We start from the raw sequence: 27,357 nt of genomic DNA on the forward strand, positions 1-27,357 counted from the left end.
CTTAACACAACTTTTGGCCCTAGCGATACAAAAAACCTGAAACAGTTTTGTATTGATCCCGATGTTCCATGTGTTACAGCTATTTAAAAGGAGCCTCTCTGAGTCAATTGATTAAGTATAGTCTATCAATGAGAGTGTAAAGAAGAGCACGTTGCACGCTTTTGTGTGAACTACTTTTACAACTCAGAAACTGACCTACTTTGTATTTTTCTTAACTTGATGACTACGGATCTGTAATGTTATTATGTATGCTGAACCCCCCAACCTCCCCATTCTTCTCCCCACGCTCAGATCAGCAATGGAGGGGAAAAGGAGTCATGGGAAAGCCAGCAACTGTATTTTCTCACTTATCATAGCCACTGTCAAATACCTAGCTTCCTGCTACCCTCTCTCTCCAAAAAGGAATATCTGGCTTCCTGACCACCTCCCAGAAAACCCTTAAAAAAAAATTCTAGTTCCTTCAGGCCCCCAAAACATCTAGTTTTCTTCTACCCTTCCCTAACTATATTCCCTTAAGTTTGAACGCACACTACAAAAAAAAGTCACTAGCATCCTGAGTCCCTCCCACATCACCTTATGATTGTGTCCTTCCCCTTCCTGATTGAAGCTATGCTCACCACTCTATAATAATAATTATAACTCTTACATTGAGAGTTGGTGCCACATTGACAGTGGCTTTGTGAGAGCAACACCTCAGCAAAGCCTGCCTTACTCTCAGTGCAGATCTGCAAAGAGAGAGAAGATTGCATTTGGAGACACCCAGCACCACTCTTATTCCCACTCCTCCTCCCAGTCTCCGGAGACTCATTTCCCCACTTCTCCCATAGCTCTAGAGCTCCAGGTGAGGCAGGGGGTTTCTATCGATCTCCAGAACCTGACTGTGTGCTGCTGTAACAGCTTAGCACTGAAAACAGCTAACCTGTTATATTTAATTGCTCTGACGCCAGAACAATTAACCAGGTTTTGAAATCCATATTCTAGATAATGGCTTCCTGTGAAAACACTCTATAACAAGCATATACGTCACAGGTACAGTGTATATCTGTGTTGTATGTAATTTGACTTCATATTATCACAGGTACAGTTTATATCTGTGTTGTATGTAATTTGACTTCATATTACCATTCCCCATTAAGTAATTAGGGTACATATATGCTAAGATTTCGCATTACGCAGCACAGTATCTAAATTTCGTGTGCTGCATGGAGAGAAGAACAGTGCAGTAGCAGATCTGCAAAGAGTGGCCTGCTGCTGAGATCCTCTGTGCTGAAGCACAAACAGGATGCTTTGCTCTATGCACAATCCTTCACCATAGCGCAAAGGAAACTGCGTACAGTTGAAAGATTTGTACTATAAGCATGCCTTCCAGTAAAATGTTCTATGTGTAGGCAACAGTAGAACAGTCTGACATATTTGATGTGTGCTCTACATTGCAACACACATACTATGTGTCAGTTTCTAGGGGAAATCAACACATTTCCCCTTGTTTGGGCTGCTTCCAATATTAATTTGTGACATAACCTGTGGTCAGACAATCTTAGTTAATCTGGATTTGCATTAAAACTTATTCAGTTTTGGTGTTAATCTACTCGGAGTAATGCTCCCTTGCCGCAGAGGCACAAAGTGGATTTGGTGAAATTAAAAGGGCCTTCTTTCAATGTAAAAGGCATTTTGCGCTGCAAACTAAATCACTGCTACCAATCTGCGTACCTCTGGAGCAAGTGCAAAACCCTGGTTAATTTGGGACTAGCAGTTATCCTGGACTCACCCAGTGGCCACCTTTTTCGCAATCAATAGGGATTAAAGGAAGGCTAATGCCAGTTGCGAAGTTAAATGCTGTTGATTGTCCACAGTGGTCACTGAAGGATATTACCAGGTCTGTGAATAAGCTAGATTTGTTAAAGCACTGACTCCGACAGTATGCATTCATCACTGGTGGACTTGCAACCTTTTCAGCATCTGTCATAGAGAAGGATCCTTTCTTTAGTCACACAATATGGCCATATGACCATAATATTTTAATTGTTGTTCTTTCTCCATAAGCTTTCAATGTAAGTTTCAATCTTTGGTTTGAACATGGACATGTCCTTCTTATGAAGAATTGAAATCTTGTAAAATTTGCACTGGTGTACATCCATCCATCATGTCCTGGAATTTCTAACTGAGGACTGTCAGTGGGAGCTATGGGGAGCAGAAACACACATTACCTCCATTTGCATGTGATTGTAGCAGAAAGAAAACATTTGCTTCTCATGTGTTTTAGGAAATACGTATGTTCAAGTCACTGGAGATGAGTGCAGAGTTGCCAGTTCTTCCTCATTGGATATTTGGTCTGCACTATATTCTACTAAACACAAGTTACTGAATTTATGACCATCATGTGAGTTAAGGACATCCAAGAGAGAAACTAAAAATACAACATTTGAAGTTTACACTAGATTTTTAACACACAGGAACTTGTTTTCACTTCTAATCATCAGAAAGTGGTGGTACTGGAGGACAGCTAGAAGTTCTGAGTATTTCTACTTTATGATCCATGTATTCATTTAGTCTTTTGATAGTAAATTGGGCCAGAGATCAATAGCAGTTGTTAAACAAGCTGGAGGCTAGCTAATGTGCTGCCCTCAAGCAATCGCATCTCATTTCTATTGAGAAGGTGAATGTGATACCACCTCAGTGCAACACTCTGTTGTCATTAAGAGAGTAAGAGATACATTACTACATCACACCAATAGCCAAATAATATGTTAAGGGCTTGCCTCATCACCAGTCAGTTAACTTCCTTCATGGCACATGGTAGCTGGAGTCTGCTTTAGACATTTTTTAGAGTCTCCCATCATAGTATATCTCCTCACAAAACAGGCAACTAAATCTACTATGCGAGCTTAAAACCAGAAGACTCCTTAAGGAAATGCTACCTGGTCTCTTTTGCATTGCTTGATTTCACACACTTTCTGAGTAACTTGTTTTTGTATAAAGGTGATACCCATGACCCTCTGTTGAGTGTCAGAGGTAAAATGCTGGTTGAAATGCTGTTATATTTTCAATGGATTGGTGACCAGCCTGTGTAGAGGCTGCTAACCTGTGTGTGCTGGGACTCTGCAACCTCTCCAATGAGGGTTACCCGACCTCTTTTGTTCTCCAGAACTGCAACTGCCCATGGGTACTGACAGGAAGCTGTGTCTAAGAGTCTATGATAGCCAGGACAAACTGACTGTTAACTGATGTTTCGTTGCTGCCTTGTCCATTAGGCTTCCTCCGTATAAAGTGTTGGAAAACTCCAGTGTTTCCTCTGCTTATCTAGGACTAGAGAGGCTTAGCCATGCTAAGGAGACTACTGGTTAGATGGACTACGTTTACCTTTGGAGCCTTATGGAATTTCTAACTTGTCTTCTGGTGGTGTAAGTGTGTCGTAGTTACTCCTGAAGAACAGGTTGTATAACATTACAACAAATCCCTTCCCACATAGTACCTTTACCACGCATGCCCTTACAACGAAATGTCAGGTAAGTGAAACCCCTATTTATATATCAGGGAAGTGAAACCCCTATTTATTAATATTGTTATACATACACCCAATACCCTTACCCACCACTAAACTCAAAAAATGCCCTTGTTACCCTATACCCTTAACAACCCCATAACCCTAAAAATACTCTTACCAACCTTTCCCTTATCCATCCCTAAAATCACCCTTACCACCCCAAACCCTTACCCACCCCTAAACCCTAAAAACATACTTACCAGCCTATTTCCTTACCCACCCATAAAACCCTAAAAACGCCCTTACCATCCTATTCCTCTACCCACCCCAAAACCCTAATGTGGTCTAGAGGATCAGAGTAGCCCTACTCTGTCCCCTTATACTATATCATTTTATATATATTTTTTCTAAGTTCAGGACAGGGAACTAAGTCCCCGAGTCATGTAATGGCTGTCAGCAACATGTTTCTCATTGTGCTGGTAGCCAGTCAGAGTGCGCGCTCTCGTGGGAGTCTGTCACCCTTGGGAGCGAGATGGCCCAAGGAAAATAAAGCTCCCTGGGCCAATCAGAAAACTCTGGGGTATATTCACAAGAACCTGTGATAACTACCGCAAGAGTAACGTAACGCAACTTTCAATATCGCAGCCCATCACGGGAAAATAACCCAGTGACAACGTGGGATTCACAACAGGGCAGCAGCATGCGTTAGTCACCAGATAACGCGCCAAATGTCCGCGTCAAAATCAACGCCGCAGAAATGCGATACGTGAATGGCAGGGGCCAACCCAAACCCCACAACCCCCACAGACTATCAGCAAGGAACAACTGGGTCGGGTAAGGCCAAGGAGAAGAGGGAGAGGAAGACGGGGTGCAGACCGCAGGAAAACAAGACCAGCGTCACGGAAGTGACAGAACACTACCAGCAACTGACCCAATAGCAGACCGCCTGGATTGCAGTCGGAGTGCCCAGGAGGCCAATAGGTGCTGGCATGACGTGACTACCTAAACCAGGAACAAACCCGCTGCCAACAGGAAGGCAGCAATGGCGACAGGAGGTGGGAGTCCAGCGCCACCGGAGGAGCTGAAGGAAACCCAGGCCACAGTCATCAGTGTGGAGACGGTGCAAGAAGTAGGGAGTATGGACACAGCTCGAGAGGACCTGACACAACATCAACAGGGACTGGGGGGGAAAGGGGGAGTGGGCACAATGGCACACATGCACAACGAGGTGTAGCACACTGCACACCCACAATCACCCAGGTCCATGGGCCCGATCCCCTTGGCACCCTGCAGCACACACACATTGACGACAACGAGGAACAACACGCATAGCCGACACTGCAGAACAAAGGACACAACTGGCTCCACACATGCGCAGAAACATGCCTACTACATCTGACGGAGCCGGAAACTGTGAAATGGAAATGTACGCCTATGACATCACATCCGTCATGTAGACCAAATCTACACTGTCCCGCAGAAGAATCCAGCACCCCACAAACAGTCACAATGTACATTGCCATACAGTCTGCATGCAAACCTGCACAATGCGCCAACATATATGTCAACGCAAAGTCAATACGCACCTCCCCTTCACATCGCAGAGGGGCACACAACACCTTCAACAGAGCACAGAATACAACACATCAGTGATGCTGGGGAGGACCACCACACCGTCGACACCGATGCCCTACAACAGCACATGGATATCCCATGCAACCCCCCACCAGGACCCGGATAGCCAAGCTACTCAGAGGAGAGCACCCAGCCTGCAACAGACCACACAGCAGGAAGCACCCGCAAGCACAGCTGGCCCACAACACTTCACCCACCCACACATCACACCCCAATGCCATGTTCCTGCACGCCAAAAGGAGGTGGCCCAACAGGTGTGGGTGGGGGCCGAACCCATGGAATGCAAACCAGGACACATACGTAGGTGTCCATCACCCCTCAGGGGCCACCAACACCCCACTAAGGAGACCCACACTGCCATAGAGACCCATGCAGTTGCACATTCACAGTACAGAACCACGGGCAGGGGCGCTCAAATTCCAGTCACACCCCCATGTTTGCTCTGCGTACGACTGCCCTGGACAATTTCCCTTACAAATTGAGTGGGTGACGACAAAGCTACATGTTCAAGCTCCAACCCGCTGCCTGCGGTGACATGTCTGCATCCGATGTACACAGCACAATGTAATGGCGTAGGGCCCAGGGCCCTCATGCATACAACAAGACCACAAGGACACAAGCAGATACCATGTTGAACTGGCTACGGGCACATGCGCCCGGCCCCTTTATTGGCAGGGCCACATGTACAGTGACACCTGTGCTGGATGTGTGTGAGGTAAGTGTAAACCAGCATGCACGGAATGTCTGGTGCTGGCAACCACTTGAACATTGGACACCAGTGCAACAGAAACAGAAATCATGCATAAAAGAGTCAACTGCTGTGCAACATGGAGGGAGCCGGAGAAAGTCCAGAAGACAGCCAACATGCAAACAGAAGTGTCCGTGATTTGAAGTGCACTGGGGATGGGACACTAGAGATGAGCGCGCCCATGTGAAGAAAAAGTCTAGGATCGTGTCCCTCCGACAGACACCTAATGCAGATGCAGTGGGGTGTGTCATCCCTGCATCATCTTCCCCATCAATGTCTCAGGGCCCCCACACTGTTTGGGGTGACACCTAGAGTGCTGAGCAGGGTGTCAGGACGATGATGGCATCCACAACAGGTCTGGGCAACTCCGTAAATCTGTCAGGACTGCCGTTTCGACTCTGGCAGATGGCTGTTGGAGGTGGTCCTTGCGGTGGTGGCGTGTGCCTCCTGCGGTGATGCCATGTCCGGGCCGGTCAGGACTTGATTTGGTGTGTGAGCCATGGTGGGACGCTGTTGGGCCCGGAGGTTGTGTACAGCGCAGGGCCACAGAGAAATGGCATTGATGACCCCCAGGCCAACGTTTCAGGGGCCATCCAATATCTCAGAAGAAGGGATCCCGGACCTGACCAGCACAGAGTTAGTGACCCTGGATGCACAGTGGCCGGCACAGGCACCCAGCCGGGGGATGGTAACTTGCGGTACAGTCAGATGGGCCATGCGACCTGAGCCGGTCACCATCAATGTCCGAGGTGTATGTTGTGGAGGGTATCGTGGGACTGTGGAAGATGTCCTCCAGGGCATGACGCCGAAAGGTTTGATTTTATCCGGAAGCAGCAAATGGAGGAGTGGAATGCGACAGCCTCGTTGCCCCCACCAATTTGGTAACAGCTACATGAGAATGAAAACTGCCCCCCAGTCCATAGGCTCAGACGCCACCAAAGTTCGACCAGAGAGTTCCATGATTGTCGTGGAACAGACTTAGTGGCACCGGGGCTAAGAGGAGATGCTCTCTGCGATGATGCCGGTATGCTGATATGAACTCAGCCATTACAAATTGAAGACTCTGTGACCTACTGGACCCGCAGTGTAGGCCGGAGGCAGCGGTCAGCAGTGGCCTACAGCCACGTGTCGTTGGCTGGCGAGGCACAGAGTTAGTGACACAAGGGCAGTTGTCGGTAGTGTCCGATCACTTCCGTACCGATGATCTTGTTCCCTCCGGACTGCAACGCGTCATCCTCTTACGCCTCTCCGTGCGTGCGATGACATGTATTCTGCCTTTTGAATGACCGATGTTCAGTCCCAAATGTGTGACCTACCTGACCGTGGTGTAGGCCTGAGGCAGCGGTCAGCACGGCCCATTCACCGAGTGTCACCGGCATAGGTTGGATGGCCCCACCGGCCTGCGTAGTTCCTCCGTGTATGTGACTCGGGTTTCGTCCGGACTGAGCCGCATCTTCCGCTTACTCCTCTCCGTGTGACCACTGGTGTGGACTCTGCCACTTGTGATGTGCGCCTAGCTGCTGGATGTGGGACCTACTGGTCCGCAGGGTAGTCCTGGTCCCTCATCCAAGCATCGCCGGCTGGCGTTGAACAGGGTTAGTGGCACCACGTGTCGCCGGCTGGCTTTGAACAGGGTTAGTGGCACCACGTGTTGCCGGCTGGCGTTGAACAGGGTTAGTGGCACCACGTGTCGCTGGCTGGCGTTGAACAGGGTTAGTGGCACCACATGTCGCAAGAAGCCCATATGGAACTATGCCTCACTGATCAAAGGGAGTCTGGTGCTGTTGCTGGTGGTCCAGATTTGGGGTCACTGCCATTTATGACTCAGGACACAGTTTCACACATGGGACCTACTGGGCCGAGGAGTAGGCCTGAGGCGGCATTAGAGTACGTCAACAAAAAATTACTAAAGCAGGCCCGTGTCGTGGAGGCCAGGATGGTCTGAGGAGGCTGCCAAGGTCGCGGGACTCGGGCCTTGGAGCATGAGCCGGAACGTGGTGGGCCCTCCTTGACACACGCCGGTGTCGGCAGGTGATCAGTGAGGCCTGGCTGCGCAGGCGCGGGCCTGACGGTTTTGTGGTCTGGCAGGCGCACAGCGTCGCAGGCAACTCCACTCTAGAGGACGGCGTTGGCCTTGTGGCAGGGTGAGAGGCGCCGCCCTGGCAGAGACGTTGGGCTTTCCGGAAGAGGACCACGCCCAGGGCTACATGCTACTTATTCACACCCCTACGCTTGCGTGGCATACGCCGGGCCTCCTACTCCAGTCACGCTTATGGGGGGGTGTAATAGGCAAGATTTCCACGAGGTCCCCCACTGGCTGTGGTGACTCGGTTGCATCCACTACACTCCATACACCAGAGGTGTATGTCGCCATGGATATGGGTGTGTGCTGCATACTGCGGTCTGTCCAGCACATCTCCGCCACTCTTGGCATTGTGTACTTTCCCAATCATGGTACTACTGCCTCCTTCACACATGCCTGTTTGCCACCTCTCCACACATTCGGCTGTTGTGTGGTTGAGGTGCCACGCCGTTGATGGATTATGTTCACGGCTTGGCCAGGTAACCATTGTGAGTTGTTCTTTCGTGTCTGATGTGTGGTCATGTTGTTGTGCATGTTGGTAGTGATTTTGTGGCGTGTGCATTACCAGAGTTGTGAGTTGCATGGTTGTGTAGTTGAGGTGAGTAGGGTGACCATTTGAAACTTGCCATGGGGCTGTGCATTTCCATTGTTGCTATCCTGGGTAGGCTGGTTGCTGATGGACTGTCGGAGGGTGAAGGAATCGTGCACAGTGGCAGAGTATTTGGAGGCGACATTGTTGGAGGTTCCAGGGTGTTCTGTTGTTGCCTGCACATTGATGTGAGACGTGTGATTCCTGTTGCGGTGATTGTGTGTTGTGTCACCATGGGACACAGGTGGGACATGTGTGCTGTGGATTGCCCCCAACACGTGCGTGCATCCTGCTATGGTGTATGGTCCTTGCTTGGTCTCCAGCGGATCCTGCACATTGTGTTGAACGTATGGGGACTGGGGTACCAGGGTGATGGTGATGTCCTGGACAGGTGTGGGGGACTTGGATGTGGCTGGCTGTGAGACTCCTCCGACTCTGGCGGGTGTTGTTCGGGTGGTGCCAGGGGCCAACAGGTGCAGCCATTCCAGCAGCTTGGTGTGGGGTGGGATGTTGGTTGTCCGCTGTGTTGGTGCCGGTTAGGCGATGATGGTCAGGATGCGTAGGATGGTTGTCCCTTTCAGCCTGTAGTGGACAGTGACATTATCAGATGTTGGGTCTGTGAGGCTGGTGCGTTTCCTGGGGGGTCCGCTATCTTTGTCTGTGCTGCCTCTGTGGTTGTCCGGGGGGGGGGGGGGGGTTGTTCCGGGTGTGGGGTGGGGTCCTGGGGTGGTGTAGGTGTGTGTTGTGGCCCTCTTGGGTGTCCGGGCCACATGATGAGTGGCTCCCTGGCATCTGTTGCCCTTCTGATGTGGCCCTCGGCTGTGCTCCCTTTTGTGGTGCTGGCTGCCGTCCGACTTAACCCCAGGTCAGAGCAGGTATAGATTTCCTTGTGCTAACGCACCTTGTCGCATGTTTTGTGTTTGTATTGCTGATCCTTCTGGTCGTTGAGAATGGTGAGGAGTGGTTTGGTCGCGGCTTTTGGCACGGGAATGCCCACTCTGCATCTCATTAGCGATGGTTGTGGGGGTCATCTGTGGTGATGTTTTTTGCGGCTGCTAATGTGGGAAAACTTGTGCTGTGGGATGTTAGCACCAGCTTATGAATGGGGAGGTAAATTTATCACGACTTTGGCTGAGATTAAGAAGTGTATGGAACATGCATGCGTATTTTCCATTTTGGGCCCCCTCTATTTTTTCTCAGCCCCCACTTAATGTATCACTTAGAAACTTTCCAGAACGGAGCTGAGGTAGATTAACTTATTTGGGACAAAGATGTGGGAAGATTTGTCAAACGGGCCAAAGTTATCAGCATGCCAAAAAAAACTCTTTGTATGGAAAAACAGACCTAACTATAACTACCTAGTGGCAACCGCCACTAGGTAAAATATATATATTTATTGCAAATATATATATATTGCAAATTAGGGGAAAATGGTGTTTTAGGGTTTAGGGGTGGATAAGGGTATTGGGTGGTAAGGACGTTTTAGGGTTATGGGGTTGGTAAGGGTATTGGGTGGTGCAGGTGATTTAGTGTTTAGGTAAGGGTATGGGTGGTTAAGGTGTCCCATCATGGGGACCCAGAGGGATCCCCCATGACCAAAAAAGAAAAGAAATCAGCAAAAAATGCTGTGAACCTGCAAGACTCTTGCGGGATAAAAACAAATTAATTGGCGGCCCGAGCTACATTCAATAAATATAAGCTTAGGGAAGCCCACCCTTGGAGCTGTATTCATGAAGGGGAAGGGGGACTGTAATACCCCTCTCCCTGTTTCTCCCGAGGCCCTGGGGACCACACCCCAGGGCCAAAAGTTGATTATATGGGGAGAGTGGACGTGCACCCCAGAGCCATTAAAGGGGCTGAAATTGGCCTGTGTAGGAGGCCGTGCATACACCTCCTTCTATGTTTAAAGGATTGGCCCTAGGGGATGTGGTCCCCAGGGCCAAACAAGGCCCGAGGAGGGGTGCCACACAGCCTCCCACCACTTTAAAAAGAAAGAAAAAGGCCCTGGGCATGGGGTCCCTAGGCCCTAATGAAGCTCGGGGAGGCTACGCAGCCCCCCTTCCCTTTGAAAAATAAAACAAAAAAAGGCTCTGGGGATGGGGTCCCGACAGCGAAGCCCTGCAGCTACCCCCGTTGCACAAGGCAGAAGGTCATACACGATGGGGGTTGGATTTATGTATCATAATTGAATATTCAACTTTACGTTCAAAAAAACCTAGAAATTCACTGCGAAAATCAAAGGTTAAAATAACGTTATAGTTAAATGTGATTTAAAAAAAAATATATATCTTAGAAATTCACTGAAAAAACAAAGGTTAAAATAACATTAGGTGAATTTGCCAGCGACAACATCAATGTTTTGAACTAAAACAAAGCACAGAAATTTACCAGTTATAGTTGGCCGTGCTGAATATATCTTGCGCCCTGCTTATGACCTCACATATGACATCACTCATGAAATTCTCTGTGACATCATTTGACATCACTGATGGCATCTTAAATTCCATCATTGATGACATCACACATGACATCTCAATTTACATCATCCAAGCTTCTTTTGTATACATTGCTGTATAAACAGTATAGCATGACCGCTCTGAAAGTAATGCAAAATACCTCAGAACAATATGTGACATCATTATTGCGATCACACAAGCAACCCCATTAGGTGTAGAAAGAATGTGTCATGTGCCACAATGACCCTATACCATACATCACTGTTAGCATAGTTCACATAAACAATCAACCACAGATATATGGGAAACCCTCATAACACACGGTGTTCAATCTCTATACAACCTTTCAGAGAAAGCCAAATTCCTAAAATTACTGAATGTCTGTTAAAAAAGCCATTCCCTACTTTGTACAGCTTTTATCTGTATTAAACCCCTGACAGTCACCGAACCTACATTGAAAAATGAAGATGATACGAGTAGAGAAGTGAGCACTGTAAACCGTATTGACTGTGTGGAGAGAGTATACCCTGTACCAGACTGTTTGCAGACAGTGAAACTCCCAGAAATACACTACAGAGTATTAAAAAGTATCTGCTAAGAACAGGGTACACTCTATGAAACAGTTGGCAAAAAAGACACTATTCACTTAAAATATGCAACGTCTGAAGGTGCTTAAGATTTTAGTAGCTGCAGCCTTCATACAGTGTGACAAACGATACAGATAGCCCATCTTCTGAATCAAAACAGGCACATGTACATATGCCAGTACCTGGTGCACAGAGTTTTCTATGTTAGGTAGAAATTGTCATGCTGAGACAATTCTATTTAATAACGCGAGGGGCTGCTTACAATACTTAGTATTTAGTACGTAGAATCTTTTCCCTGCTGGAAACTTTTTCTGCAGTACCAAAAAACCTGTGTGGAACATAATGAATACAAGTCAACTGTCACCTGCTCCCAGAGGTAGCCTTCAATACAAAGATTTGTAATGTGTTCAATACCTCTACACACCTATGGTGCATTACGAGCACAGGCATTTTGTAAACACTTATACAGATTAGCTGGAAACTGACTGTACAAATTTAGGTAGAAAAGTAATATGGTGGTTACCTGCCATTATGTAAACTATAAAACAAACTAACACACTCATTGGATAAAGTCATCAGTGATGTTATAGAAGATGTCATGTGAGGTCATAAGCAGTGCATTGTGGGGGCACAAGTTATAGTTAGCGCTGCTAACTATAACTGGTGAATTTCTGTGTTTGTTTAGTTCAAAACGTTAATGTTGTCATTGATAAATTAACCGAATTTTAACGCTACTTTAACCTTTGTTTTTTCAGTGAAAAATATTATATATACATATACACACACCTATACACTTACCTGATATATGCTTACCATTTCGTTGTAAAGGCATGCGTGGTAAAGACCTGTGTGGTAAAGGCAATGCGTGGTAAAGGCATTGCGTTGTAAAGGCATTGCGATGTAAAGGCATTGTGTTGTAATTGCCTCATTGTATAGGCTGTTTCACGAAGTACATTCCCATGTCAGAGTGAAGCAAGGCATTACCAAGCACTATTAGTATTTGGGGTCAGTGGTAATACAGTACTTGTTGTTGTGTGAGAATCACCAGTAGATGAAGTTTAGATTTTGATCATGGAAAATCCTTGATTGACCAGGTTCATATGCTGACCTAGGGATATGAGAAGACTTCAGTGTGATGTTCTGGTCTGTGCTATTTATTTTTGTTTTTTTTGTTTGGGCATTGCTATTGAAATGAGTTCTGCACCACTAGCTAACCACAATCCACTGCCCTGTCCTATGATGTGGCATCTTTCATTTGCAAGTAGCAACACTTGTACACTGTGATGGTGGTGTAGTCGATTTCCAACCACTGACAAAAGTGGTGACTTTAGCCCAGTAGTGGAATGTCCTCGAGATTATGTAAGAACCGTACAGTAGTGGAATTGCACGTAAGAAACCTAAGAACAGTTACTTTACAACAAATCCCAGCATCTCTTCAGGTCTATTTAAAATAGAGCTCCTAATTTCAATGCTGCAATCTCCACATAAGAGCCGGAGGACTAGCTTAAAATGAGGTCAGTGAGGAGTAGGTTATAAAGGTCATTTGGGAATCACTGATATATGCATGATGGAATGTCATGAAGAGGGTGATATATACTTGGAAAGAATGCTAAATAACCTGCAACTATCTGTGGACTTTATTTTAGTAAGGGTAGGTGAATTACATGACACTTGATCAAGGAAGCTTCACCACAGGCTATTATAGGAAGAACACGCTTTTCATAGAGATTACTCCATGTGCAGCCTATTAGAATGTTACATTTATAATGTTGTCCTTTTTAAGCTTTTGTTACAAAATCTTTCTGATCCTTTACCACTTAAAATGCTTGTGCAGGAAATGTTTTGTTTATTCAATGTTCTCCATGCGGTGCTGAGCAATGGGAAATAATTTTTATAGAGCCTTCCGTCACCATTCATTTCAGAGTTCCTTCCGAAATGCTGTCTTTACCACTCAAGGGTGGCGCTTACTTGACAACTTTAGTTGAATGTACTGGATCTTGCATTATCTGTGCAAGCACTGGTTGGAGTGATCAAGGGAAATTTGGTAGGCGAATTCAGAAAAATAGTTTGTGGATTATAACCATCCTTCTCAAGTTGCTTGTTAGCAATTGATTTTAAAGCTGTCCTCTCTCATGTAGATGTTCTTATTTCATGGATATATTTAATCTATGTTAAGCTATTTGAATAACTTAGACACTAGTCCGGAAAAGATGCAGATTGTCTGGTTAAAGAAGAGTTGACATCATATATTATTTTATGCACATTTAAATAGTGCACAACTGACATTAGTATGGTCTCCTAATGATGTTTTCAGTCTGGGATGTATGTTACCACCCGGTTTTGAAATTTTCTTCGAATGATAAAATGAGTCATTCTGCGAATATTTGTTTCGAGCATTGAGAGCTGGTTCATAGTTAATCCCTGAAGGGATTAGGAACATAATGGGCAGAGGATGGAGAGTCAGATGCCTTGGTATTTGTTTGGAAGATGTGGGTTTTGAGAGGTCTGTTAAACTCCACATGAGAGGAGATGACTCAGAAGGACATCCCAGAGCAGCCATACAAGCAATTGGAAGGATTTGAACCTTGTTGAGGTACAGATGGCTTAGGTACATTTAGGAGGAGTAGGTTGACTGAGACTAGTAAAGAAATTGGGATGTCACTGAATGTTGGAGAAAATGATGTGTTATGGATGTTCTGAATACATGGGTGAATAAATTGCCCTAATCCTGGTGAATATTGATCCTGTTTGGCGAGGGTAGGTGACAGATATTTTGTAACTTGTGTGTGTGTGGTAATGTTGATAATATTGTCTAGGGGAGAGAACGCAAATTGGTAAGTGCTGAAGTTAAACTATTTCAGAAGCCTGGTTTGCTCATAAACAGTTCTTGATCTGGAAATAGGTATCACTGGTGAGCAGCTGAACAATCAGCATGCCAAATTATCCTGCAGGGAGAGTGCAAAGAGGGAACTTGGTGGTATGGTTTTACACACTGGGGTGGATCAATCAAGGTGTCAGTGGTTCATAGATGTAGTAAGTAGGGTATGTTTGTTTTGCAGCAACACAAAGTACCATTAGGGAGATGGGAGGTAAACAATTGTGAGATTATACCCTTCCACTGCAAGTACAGAAACAAACAAAAAGGTACTCCAGTGAAAACAATACGAGCGGGAGCCCTTATGTTGTATAATCCAACTTTTATCCTATTTCTGGTGTTTATTGAAGATATAACTAATCAGTCAAAATCCATCAAGTTACTTATCAGGAGCGCCAAATCTATGTGGGCTACAATCCTTGGTAGTGTCAAAAGAGGTCCCCTAAGAAGGGTTGTAGACCACATCCGTTTACCACTTTAATGAGACGGGGTAATTATGATGAACAAAGCCATCTAAGGGTGGTTGAATGCCTTCTGTTCTAAAAAGGAGGAAGTATATGGATCCCGACTGGAACACTATAATAGTAGTAAGTCGTTTTGATTGCATTCACTGCAAGAAATGGAAGGTTGACTTTACTGCTCAATTGCTAACATGAATTGTAGTGATAGTTATGTTAAAGCGATTTATAAAGCGCGCGATTACCAAATTTGGTGTCCTGGTGCTAAACTACTTCTCCCAAGAAGTACCGGGCAAAAAAGGAATTAATTCACAAACAGCCAGGTCTTCAGCGACTTTCTGAAGCATAGCAGATTATTAATGTTTCTCAAGTACAAAGGCAACTTATTCCACAGCTTGGCGGCGCCAAAGGAAAAGCTGCGCCCGCCCCATCGAGCCTTTTTTTTCCAGGGGACAGTGATCAGTTTAGCTTCAGATGATCGTAGCAGGCGCGGTGGGGAATACCATTGAAATTGTTTTTTTAGAAAATCCGGGCCCTCATCATGTAAAGCTTTAAAAACCAAGCAAAGTGCTTTGAACTGGACCCTGTTTTTAACTGGAAGCCAGTGCAGGTCTTGAATAACGTTAGAAATAGGAGCAAATTTGGGGGTACCTGTCAGGAGTCTCGCCGCAGCATTTTGAAGCATCTGCAATTTGTGCAACAGATTTTGCTGTAGGTTTAAGTACAGGCTGTTGAAGTAATCCAACCTGGATAATACCAGGGGCGTAACCACTTACGGCAGTCGAGTGGTAGTAGAATCAAGATTTTTTTCAATATTCTAAGCATGTACCCCGTTTTGGAGGCTACCGCCTTAACCTGGGCGGCCATAGAGAGTTTTACATCAACCACAATCCCTAGGTTTTTAACCTTCTCGACCGGGGTGGGGAGAAGCCCCAAAGACGGCGGCCACCATGAAGGCGTCCAAAAATTAGGGTTGTTTCCAAACAGCATGACCTCGGTTTTATCCAAGTTCAGCCTGAGGCAGTTACTAGCCATCCAGTAATGTCTTGCATTTGAAAAAGTTCTACACGTTACTTCATAATTTTGAAAGAGGGATTTGTATGTTTCTTTGTCTGGGAAGCTCCACAGTTTATAAAGAGTCTCTCAGCCCCTTTGCCTTTTCTACAGATTCTACCCAGTATTATAAAATTGGATTCTGCCCATCTAAGGGGACCAATATTGTAATTGGTTAGGGGTGGGGGGAGGCGCGCAAGAGTTAAATACTAAAGATCAGTGTAATTTAATGGGATGGGATTTGCCAACCCCAATTTGCATGTATTCGACCTGGTGGTACCAGTCCAATTTGATGCTAACTAATGTATTATTTTTGTTGAAAGCTCCATTTGTACCTCTCAAACATGCCACTGATGACTAAACTGATGCAGTCTGAAGTGCATTGTTGTAGCCATGAAACTGTGCTCATGAGATTTTGGCATTTGTCCTTCTGCAGTGATAAATGTTCAGTCAATTGTTATCTGAGATTGTATTCTCTTTAAAAGATAGCTGCCACGTTTATGAATTGGGGATAAGCATACGTATTTTAAATATAAGATTACAGAAGCATTATCTTTCTCACTTGATAGACTGCAGTGCAGAGTGTACACTAAGCTTGAACTCTAATCGTATTTTTTATTTGAGTATGTATTAACAGTTCACAGCAGTTATTGACTTTCTTCAGTTACACATATCTTTCTACTACCACTGGACATCAGAATAAACACAAATGTAAAATGATCATGGCTTGAAATGTTGCTAAATTTGATTTTTGTTTATGCTTACATTTCTTTTTAGAGTGGAGCATCCTGCAGGTGGATATAAGAAACTTTTTGAAACTGTGGAGGAATTGACATCTCCAATAACAGCCCATGTGACTGGTATGCAATCTAATTTACTCTCAGAAATGTCTGTCATTGGCATAATATCAATCACACAACAGTATTAACAGGATTTCTGCAACCTCCTCTATGGTGATAAATCTGGAACATGAACTGAGGCCACAATTCAAATAAAGGGTGTGCATCGGGTAATAGTACATAAGAGTACTAGATCTATGCATGGTCTCTCTTTACAAATTTGAGCTATTTCACAAGTGCATGAAGTTCACCCATGTAGCTATCTTGCACCTATTTCCTAACCCTGTTTGTGCATACTCCATGTATTGCATACATTATCCATGCATTGAGTCAACACATTTATGAAATGGCACTTTTATCTTTAACTTTCTAGTGTTCAATCAGTCTTTACCCTTTTCTGTACTTACTACAGTTATCCTGCGATTTTGCACAGTTTCCTTCAAAAGCTATTTAGTGTAATTCAGATTGTACATAGACAGTGTGCTAAGGATTGTAATAGATTATAGGAAGCTTGTAAATGATAAACTAATGGTACAAAAATAATCTGTATTGTATGGGTTTTTTCTGGGAATGAGATACAGTTTTTTCAGACACTAAAGAGATTGAAGGACCAGACTGGGGGGTGTGAAATGGACTGTGCATGTCAATGATTTCCATGCGTTTGAGAAGCCTGTAGATGACCGAGGTGCACAGGAGGAAAAACTCAACAGAATAGTGGGCAATGGACAGTGGCATTAAATTGTCATTGCTAGTACAATATTTCATAACAAAAAACTTTAAACTTGATTGGCAAAACGATATTGCTAATCTTAGTATTAATAAAAAGCCCATACCAATCGATGTTCGGTAGCCCTAAAACACTACCTTCAAACCCTCACAATTTGCTAAATAGAAGGGGTTTTAACTTTTGTGCATCCTTAACCTCTAGATGAAATTGATTCCAGAGATGGACCCTGGCCATCTGTAACAATTTACTCCACTGTGAAAAAGTGCCTCTTTTGCGTGGACAACCCCATTTCTTTGCTTTCTGGTATTGTTGGTCTTTAAACTCTGCCCACTAATAACTTTGGCATAGGTTTTTTGGATCTGCACAACACTTTACAGATACCATGTTTAGCTTACATTTGAGATTTTGAGTTTAATGCAGATGCGTCAAAGGGGTGAACACTGAAGGTGGGAGTGCTTGAAGGGAGGAGTCAAAATAGCAGTGATTCTGATTTTAACTCCCCTATCTCCCCTATGTATATTTGCTCTCCACTACATAAAATAAAGATGAATGGACTTACTTCAATCTTGGCATGAGGCTAGACCTCTGCTCAAGGATCCGCCATCCCTTACATTGGTGAAATCCGTTCAGTACTCTTAGAGAAATTTGTGTTACAAAAATGTGTTTGATGGGCTTGAATGGGTTTAAGATGGAGCTATTTGGACAGATTAGTCCATGGACAGTCCTCAAACTCAATTCCGTGGACAGTCTACAGATATAAAGTTAAAAAATAAAAGCCTCATCCCCAATTGGATAAGGGACCTTTTTTCCTTCAGTCATCCAGTTCAGGTCAGCGGTCCAAAAGTTGTACTCGGCAGATTCTGATTAGCTTTTCACAACTAAACATATTCTATTGCGATCACTATTACAGGTTACAGGGATTTGAATTTACATCCTGTGTAAAAAAAATAAAAGCTAATGACATGGAAAAACAGGCCAAATAGGATTAGAAGAGCATCACCTGATTCAATTGCACACATTGGGGGTAACCCCCATATGTTTTTTTTTTCTTTAAAAAAAAAAAGGAACTTAAAACGATTTTTGCAGGGTTTTGGGACCCTGAGCTAGGGTTAGTGAGCCTCTGAGCTGGACCCAGAGGTTCATAATGTGAGAGCTCTTGGATCCTTGGTCTATAGGCCTCAAGTAAAAACTGTTTGCAAAACCCTGCAGAGACGTAGGAGACCTAACCAGGGCCCATAGGCCCTTAAGGGTTTACAAACCAGATTAAAGGTCACGAATCCCCCCCAACAATACAAAAAAAATTCAATAGGAATAAAGAATATATCCATAACAAAAAACAGAAATAACATGGGCCAAGACACAGTGGCAGTCGCCACTAAGTATTTATAGTTAGGTCATAGTTTCCATAGGAAGAGCATTTTTTGTTTTGATAATAACTTTGCTTCTGTTTGACGTAGCTGCACAAAACATTCCAAAACAAAGGTTCATCCACCTCAGCTCCTTCCTGGAAAGTTTCACATCGATCTGTCATGTAAAGGCCAAGAAAAGGGGGGGGCCTGAAAACACTGATTTCTTGTATGAATTCCTATGGGAAACTTTGTTCAAGAAAAAAAAGGCTAAACAGAATTAAACCAAATTTAACAAAGTTACAGCTTTACTCCGAAAGTTTGCTTTTTGTGGTTTGGTTTAATTCTGTTCAGCCATTTATGAGAAATTTGTGTTCAAAGGTGCTCCGGTTGGGCTTGAAGGGGTTAAAAAGACCGGTACATCTGGGTGGTTAGCCCTGGGGGACTCCCGCAATACCAACATTTTAAGCAATACAGAGCCATATTCACAAGGAGCTATCGCCGAATTAACGGCACTTTATCGCAGCCAAAGTCGTGATAAATTTACCTCTGCATTCACAAGCTGGTGCTAACAGCCCACAGCACCAGTTTACCCGCGATAGCAGCCGCAAAAAACATCGCCACAGAGGATCCCTGCAACTATAGCTAATGAGAAGCAGAGTAGGCGTTCCCGTGCCAAAAGCCGCAACAACACCACACCTCAACATTCTCAATGACCAGCCCGATCGGCGATAAGAACACAAAACCGGCGATAAGGCGTGTTAGCACCAGGAAATCTACACCTGCTCTGACCTGGTGTTAAGTCGGACGGAAGCCAGCACCACAAAAGGGAGACTAGCCAAGGGCCACATCAGAAGGGCAACAGATGCCATTGAGCCACACATCATGCGGCCCGGACACCCAAGAGGGCCACAACACCCACCGACAGCACCCCTCCCTGACACCCCCCCAAACAAAGACATGCCACATCAGCTACACAAAAACATGTTCAAAATATTCTGCATGATGTCGCACAATCACAACAGTTGAATTGCATTTGTCGTCACAGAAATGAGCATCACACATTCATTTTCGAAGCAACAAATACAACTTTATTGAAATGAACACTGAAATTAAATGAAGACACATGGCGACTCCCCGCGGGACAGTCCGTAGGTCACAGCCTGCAAGATAAAAAACATGATGAGAAGGTGTGTCCTGCGCACATCAAAGGACAGAGAGAGAGCGAAGGAGAGAGAGAGAGAGAGAGAGAGGAAGAGAGGGGGAGAGAGAGAGAGAGAGAGAGAGAATAAGAGAGGGAGAGAGATAGAGAGAGAGGGAGAGAGATGAAGAGAGGGAGAGAGAGGGAGATAGAGAGATGAAGATAGGGAGAGAGATGATGAGAGAGAGAAGAAGAGGGGGAGAGAGAGAGAAAAAGAAGAGAGGGAGAGAGAAGAAGAAGAGAGGGAGGGAGAGAGAAGAAGAGAGGGAGGGAGCAAGAGAGAGAAGAAGAGAGGGAGGGAGAGAGAGAAAAGAAGAGAGGGAGAGAGGGAGAAGAAGAGAGGGGGAGAGAGAGAGAGAGAGAAGAGAGAGAGAGAGAGAGAGAGAGAGAGAGAGAGAGAGAGAGAGAGAGAGAGAGAGAGAGAGAGAGAGAGAGACGCCCCTGCGCACCCAGGCCACACTGCTCACCTGCTGCCACTGGTGTGTCTCCAACCACGTATATATAGCAGTACACCAGGAGACACATCTGATTCAGAGCCGTCATCTGAAACAGAGTCCAGATACATGACTGGCACAGTACACACACTTGCACAAGATAACATCGCCTACCTGCCCATGCACACCCAGGCAGAGGCATCACAAAGGCACCCGCCGCCCATGGCGCATGCACGCCCATGCACACCCAGGCCTCACTGCTCACATTCCACCACCGGCGTGTAGACTGGATGCCCCACCACGTGCCGCTGCAAGCCACAAGCCCATGGCCCACGGGCATGGCACCCTCCAAACCATGCAGCCACGCTCCGCAGGCCAACAGGTCTCACGTTTGGTGCTGGGTCTTGAATACTCCATGGCAGAGGACATACCAGTGCACCCGGCAACATCGCAGGCTGCACACCCGCTCAGTTTTGATTTGTTCAGCATTACGTACATCAATTGTGTGTCTTTTGCACACCCGATCAGCCCAATGGGTGCCACTAAGTCTGTGACCCGGAAGCGAGGCCACGTGGCGGTAGGACCGCACTGCCCGCTGGCTCTGGCCTACACTGCAGTCCAGCAGGGCACACGAAACCTGAGTTGCCCGGACTGCTGGGACGGGGCATCATCGCAGGGTGCCCACCCGCTCAGCAGCTTAAGGTGCCACTGACTCAGTGCACCCAAAGTCACCATCCCATGGCGGGGTGCCTGTGCCAGCCACAATGCGCCGGGGGCGACTAACCCTGTGCAACCCCAGCCAGCGCCACGTGATGGTTGGCCCATGCCATACGTAGGCCTGGGTTCCCACTAACCCTGTGCGCAACAAAACTCTTGTGCCCTTCATTATTGGGAACCATGGCATCCGTCATCCAGTCACCACGGGCAGAGGAGAATGTGACGTCGTCGGCCCCTTATGTTGGCGGAGTCACATGACCTGTGACGCCAGTGCTGGATGGGTGTGGTGTGCGTGCAAACCTGCCCTCAGGGCGTGGCTTTGAACAGCTGATAACTAGACCAGTGACCTGCACACCACCAGCGAGTTCGCCTGCGACGGGGAGCAATGAGGGCCCCCCCCTCTGAGCGTAAGCGGAGTGGCCTGGCCTGCCGTACGCTGGACCAGCGCAGGGCTTGCCACAATGACACGTGGGCTCTGGGCGTGGTTCAGTCCATGTCCGGACAAGGAAGTGAGTGATGCGTGTGTCCATGTTGTAGTTTCCACGGGACCCGGTACACAATATGCAATGTAGCACCCTCTGACTGGCATCCCACAGGATGAGCATCATTGACGCAAGGGAAATCACTGCCCCTACATTCATCCACACATGCATATATGACTGATGAAAGACATGACACAGCAGTGCGTCAATGGATATTTATTGCACATCCAGTGCAGTTATGCAGCTGGAGCGGTTCAGGGCAATGCCCAGCACACTACACAATATGGGCCCGTGGAGGGCCAGCCAGAGTCCATCCGGGGATGACAAGTCCTGCTGAAGGTAAGGGTACAGTCAGCAGCCTGGTCAATCCGGAAATGGCAGTCCATGTCGCTGTCCAAGGTGAGTGCATCGGAGTGTATCGTGGGTCAGTGGAAGGTCATGAGGCCATGTGCGGGACCAAGCAGAAACAGGCCAGGTGGCGGTAATGAATGCTAGTGCCTGGTCCTTCTTACCACAGTTCCATCCACGTCCTCGTCTCCGGGTGTGTGCCCTGCCGCACTGTGTGCCACTGACACATCAGGGGCCTGAGTGGATCCGGCTGCTGCACTGTGTGCCACTGACACATCAGGGGCCTGAGTGGATCTGGCTGCCGCACTGGGTGGCACTGACACACCAGGGGGCGGGGATGTGGATGGTGTGGGGGCAGCAGCATTCTTCAGCACCACGCCTTGTGGCGGCAATTCCATGGTGGAGGTCTTTAGGGCATGATAGATCCCAGCTACATTTCGATGATGTGCAGCGGTGGCTGACATCCTTTCCGCCTCCATCTGCACCATGTCCTCCATGAGCCTCCGTATGTGTGCCAGCTAACGGCTGGCATCGCTGGAGCCACTTTGAGCGGACAGCTGTTCTTCTCTCCGCGTCATGACTCCAGCGATGTCAGTCAGGGCTCGTTGGCGACCATGGGGCGGACATAGACACTCAAGGATGGCGTCCAGTTTGGCAGCCATGATGCCGAAGCCCACCCGCACCTGCTCAGCCGTCTCCATCTGGCACTCCAGCACATGGCATTGGAAGGCCATGTGTTGTTCCTGGAGGTCTTGGGAGGGTGTCGGAGCTGTGGGTGCCTCCTGCTGGGTGGTTTGGGTGGTAGGTGGGGTCTCATCGATGTAGCTGGGCTGCCCTGAGCCTGGAGGTGAGTGGCGGATGAGGTCAATTATGTCTTAGATGTTTTGGGTGTCGATGCTGGCGTTGTCCTGCTCGTCATCCGTGAAGAGTGACTGGGACTGCTCTGCAGGAGGTGTTGATGGTGCCCCTGCGATGTGAAGGGGAGATGGTGTATTACAATGTGTCCACATGTGTGTAGACGCATGATACAGGTTGAAATTCAGACAGCGTGGCATTGTACATTGTGACAGTCTGTAGATCTGGGCGATGACCCAGAGTCATTGTGGGTGTGCACTGTGCTCTGCTTGATTGTGCATGTGTGCCATTGTGCCCATCTCCACCCGTCCCCTCAGTACCTGGATGGTCACTCACCCTGTTGCGGTTGTGTTGTGTCCTGTCGAGAAGTGTCTGGTCCTCCTACTCCGGCCACAGTAGTCTAAATACTGATGACTGTCGACACCAGCTCCTCCATGTCATCCAGCTCCAGCTGTGGTGCTGGGCCCTCACCTCCAGTCTGCATTGCTGCCTTCTGGTTGTCGGAGAGTTTCTCCTTGGTCTTCCGCTTGATGCCATTCCATCGCCTCTTGATCTCGTCCATTGTCCGCTTGTGCTCTCCGACGGCATTCCCCTTGTCGACGATGTCCCGCCATATTGCAGCTTTGGTGCCCAGTGACACGTTGGAGGTGACGAAGAGTTGTTGATGGTGTTCCGTCACCTCCGTGACTATGATTCTGTTCGCCTGCGGACTGAACTTCGTCTTCCTCTTCTTCTTGTCCTTGCCCTTCCCTGTCCCCGAGGTCCCAGGCTGGTCGTACGGGGTTCTTGAGGGGTTGCATTCATCCTCTGCGTCTGCTCCGGCTGACTCCATGGTGCTTCGGTGTTAGTCAGTTTGGGTGTGGGTGTTTTTTCTGCTTTTATGGAGATTTGTCCCACCTGCCAGGTGTGTGTTGCAGGCCTGGCGCTGCTTGTCGCTGATTTTCTCATCGCGCTTAGGCCCATCGCAGGTTTTTTGGTGTTGTGGTGGGTGTTTTTATCTCCATCGAGGTGGTTTTATCCCAGACATTGTCCGCGGTTTCGGCAGACTATCGCATGCTACCGCCTTGTTGTGAATCCCACATTGTCACAGGGTTACTTTCCCATGATGGGCTGCGATATTGAAAGTTGCGTTACGCTACTCTTGTGGTAGTTATCACACGTCCTTGTGAATATACCCCACAGTCCTTTGATTGGAAAAGGGAGATTTTTCTCCTGGTCCCCCTGTATCAAGCAATCTGACTGTCTGGCCGCAATCGTGAAGACCATGTTGCTACCACCGTAACAGAACTCGGGGACTGTGAAAATATTTAAAAATGGGGTCTAAAGGGGGGCAGGGTAGGAACACACTGACCTCAGGCACTTTTTCGCCTCACCCCCTCTGAGCCAAAATCAAAAAAGAAATTGGGGCGACTGGAGCCTCCCCTCAAGCTTCATCTCCCATCGTACCACTGCGGAGGGAGAGCTGATACCAGAGGGTTGAGTGCAGGGCCTGGCCACAGACTGTGCATTGCCAGGGTTGTCTGATGACGGTGGTCAGCCTGACCCTGTGCCCAAGACCAGCAGTGAATAGTCAAAGGCTATGCCCTGCAGGGCTTTGCTGATAGCGGGCTTGCACAGCTGGGGTTGACTCACAGCAGAGAGTTGGGCCAAGGACCAGGCCAAAGCCCAAACCAACTCACACAATTGAACGGTGTGGGCTGGCTGTTCGCGATGGTAGGTCTCAGTGTGTGGCGCCATTCCAGGTCCTAAGTCCAACCCAGGTGCACATGGCCAAAGGCCATGCGCTACGGAGCTTGTTCACTTGTGGCAGAATGGCTGCGGCAGCGGTTGGGAGGAATGTATGCCACGAACAAGGCTCTGCACCCAACACCCGAATGCATGGTCAAAGATTTTGAGTAGTTTGTCGCATTTTTGAACCAAAACCACAGCCTGATCGCCGGTGGTGCTAGGAAGAGGCGATAGCACAAACACCTTAACTGCAAATACCTTTCTCCCTAACATGAGAAAGGCCGCACTCAAATCCATTAGGAAATTCCATTTTATTGTTTCTGTTTTACAGTCACTTTTTGAAATTAAAATTATCTGCGCAGTGACACATTCTTGCAGTTTATGTACTCTCGGTGCACTTTCGTCGTAACGTGAGCATTGCTCATTTCATTCTTTAAATCATTTTCATATTGTCACAGTTTGTTCAGCCCTTCTTCACCCATGTCTGCTTCTGAAAGCAGATGATTTTAATTCTATTTTAATTTCAACAATAATTCTATTTTAATTACAACAAGTGACTGTAAAACGGAAACATGATGAAATTTAAAAAGAAACACTAAAATAGAAGTAACTTGCTTACTTAATTGGCTTCACCTGTTGTGAAGGTTTAAATACGGAGATAAATGGTGCACTTTTTAGGTTGACAAAGGCTGTGGGAACAGGTAAAACGCGTTCCTAAGGTGCAAGAGCTGTCTATCAATAAAATGGAATTTCCTAATGGATTTGAGTGCGGGCTTTCTCGTGATGGGAGGGTGTGCGTGAATAGTCTATTTTTTCTATATATGTACAGTATCTCTTTTTCTTGTTTCGGTCTCATTACCTTTTCCTCTTTTCCTTATTTTAGATTTTTTGTTAGTCATTTTATATATCGTAGACCTTAAATGTATTGTTTTTTAAACAAATACTTTACCTTTTTTAAATATTATTTAACCTGGCTCCTACTTTATTACTATATTTATTTATATACTTATCATTTACCCTGTGTTTTGCTTTGTAAATGTATATATGTGTGTGTAAGGTAGAGCACCCCATCCACAGATCCAATCACTTTCGAACGGGGAACATGCCAAGCAGTGGCGTAGCAGGGTGGAGGGGCAGTCCGCCCCAGGTGGCATGTGTTTTGGGGGCAGCTCTTACCTGTGGCCGTCGCAGGGCGGCAAACGCAGGGACCGCCACGAGTGGCAAAATGCCTTGCTACACCACTGCTTCCAAGCTACAGTATCACACCGTCTACCTTTTCCTTGGCTTCAGAGAATTTGACCAATTCACGCCACCATGAAATCAATGCATCCAACTCTGAGCAAGCAACTGTTGTAATTCAGATACCTCTGACATTTATACAATAAAAATCTCCAATGCTGCGTCAGATGGTTTCCCATGATGATGCTAGTGCCATGTGAACTGACTCGGCTCCCAAGGTTCACCTTGCACAACAAATCTCAATTTGGAAAGAAACTGTACAATTAATATGAGGGAAGATCCTTGAAATCATGGTTATTTTCTTAACTGGGGATACCTATGAATAGCTCCTCATACCTTATTTTTATCTGCATAAACCATGTATAACTCACCTTTGCATGCAATCATAACAAACCCATAATTCTTTTAGGCTTAATTAGAATTAACTGTGGTATAAAAGAGGAGCAAAATGTTTCATGCTTTTCACACTACCACAGCCCAGTGTAGGTGACAGCCCAGCAACAATAAGTCTTCTTGCTGAACATGGAAACATCCAACATCTACACCTGCATGTAGCTTTAATTCATATTCTGACGTTTTGAAATGATGTCCCAAACTTCGCCAAAAGAGGCTCTTACTTAAGGGCCTGGTGTAAAATTGTTTTGCAGATCGCTAACTAGTTGTAAACCGCAAAATTAGGGACATAAAATAGCAATTCCCAAAGTGATTACCTAATGTCAACGGAAAGATAGGATGTAAAAAACATACACAGTTTGCAAATACTTGCAAATTACCACCATGTGGAAGCAGATGGTAACAAGTTCCAAACCATAAAAGGTGAGCAAGATAGCAAATCTGTTTCTCCAAAATGGCTGTGCTTTATGCAATGGTGTGAATTAGGATTCTGGCAGCACAGCATAGAAGAAGGGGAGACAGGAGAGAAGTTTCAGTCACAATCGTTGATGAAAGCTAAGGGAACGCATAAAGCAAGTATAGGTTGAGCAGGCAGGTGTATAGCTGATTTAGACCCTGCACTGGGTACGGATATAGAGGAGGGGGGCCATTCCTATATATATGCAGGTTCTATGAGACCCGCATCTATTAACTTTAAGCAATTTCTAGGGAGTAGCAACAACAGTGGGTGGGATGTCACAGAATGCATTTTCCAGGTTTTGTTCAAGTTACTACTGGCCATGCTGTCAAATATCAGTTCCTACATTGCCATCCCCAGCACAGCTCAGGAATTGAATAATATGAAGATAAAGTTGTATAGGATGGCACGGTTTCCTCAGGTGGTAGGTAACAAGGATGAGGCTCAACTCTTGATCTGTTCACCCTCAGGTACTGAATACCTGTATCGCAATAGCAAAAACCAAAACTTGCTAAACATTGAGGTTGTATGCAAGGCAGAGTGCATTATAAAGGACCTTGGGGCATGTTACCCTAGGAGTATGTGTCATTCCTAGTTCTTCAGATACTGTGACCTTTGGAATT

The 27,357-nt window shown here is 46.4% G+C and overlaps 1 protein-coding gene across 1 annotated transcript in view; it reads left to right on the forward strand.

The window, feature by feature from the left end:
- The window catches only part of RPE65 (retinoid isomerohydrolase RPE65), a 186,857-nt gene that overhangs the window by 21,534 nt on the left and 137,966 nt on the right, over nt 1-27,357 (forward strand). The window contains exon 2 of the mRNA XM_085602298.1: nt 16,746-16,828. Within this exon, the coding sequence (XP_085458424.1) occupies nt 16,746-16,828 (83 nt within the window). The remainder of the gene's footprint in view (nt 1-16,745; nt 16,829-27,357) is intronic.

Source organism: Triturus cristatus, chromosome 4_2 (assembly GCF_964204655.1).
Source record: "Triturus cristatus chromosome 4_2, aTriCri1.1, whole genome shotgun sequence".
NCBI lineage: Eukaryota > Metazoa > Chordata > Amphibia > Caudata > Salamandridae > Triturus > Triturus cristatus.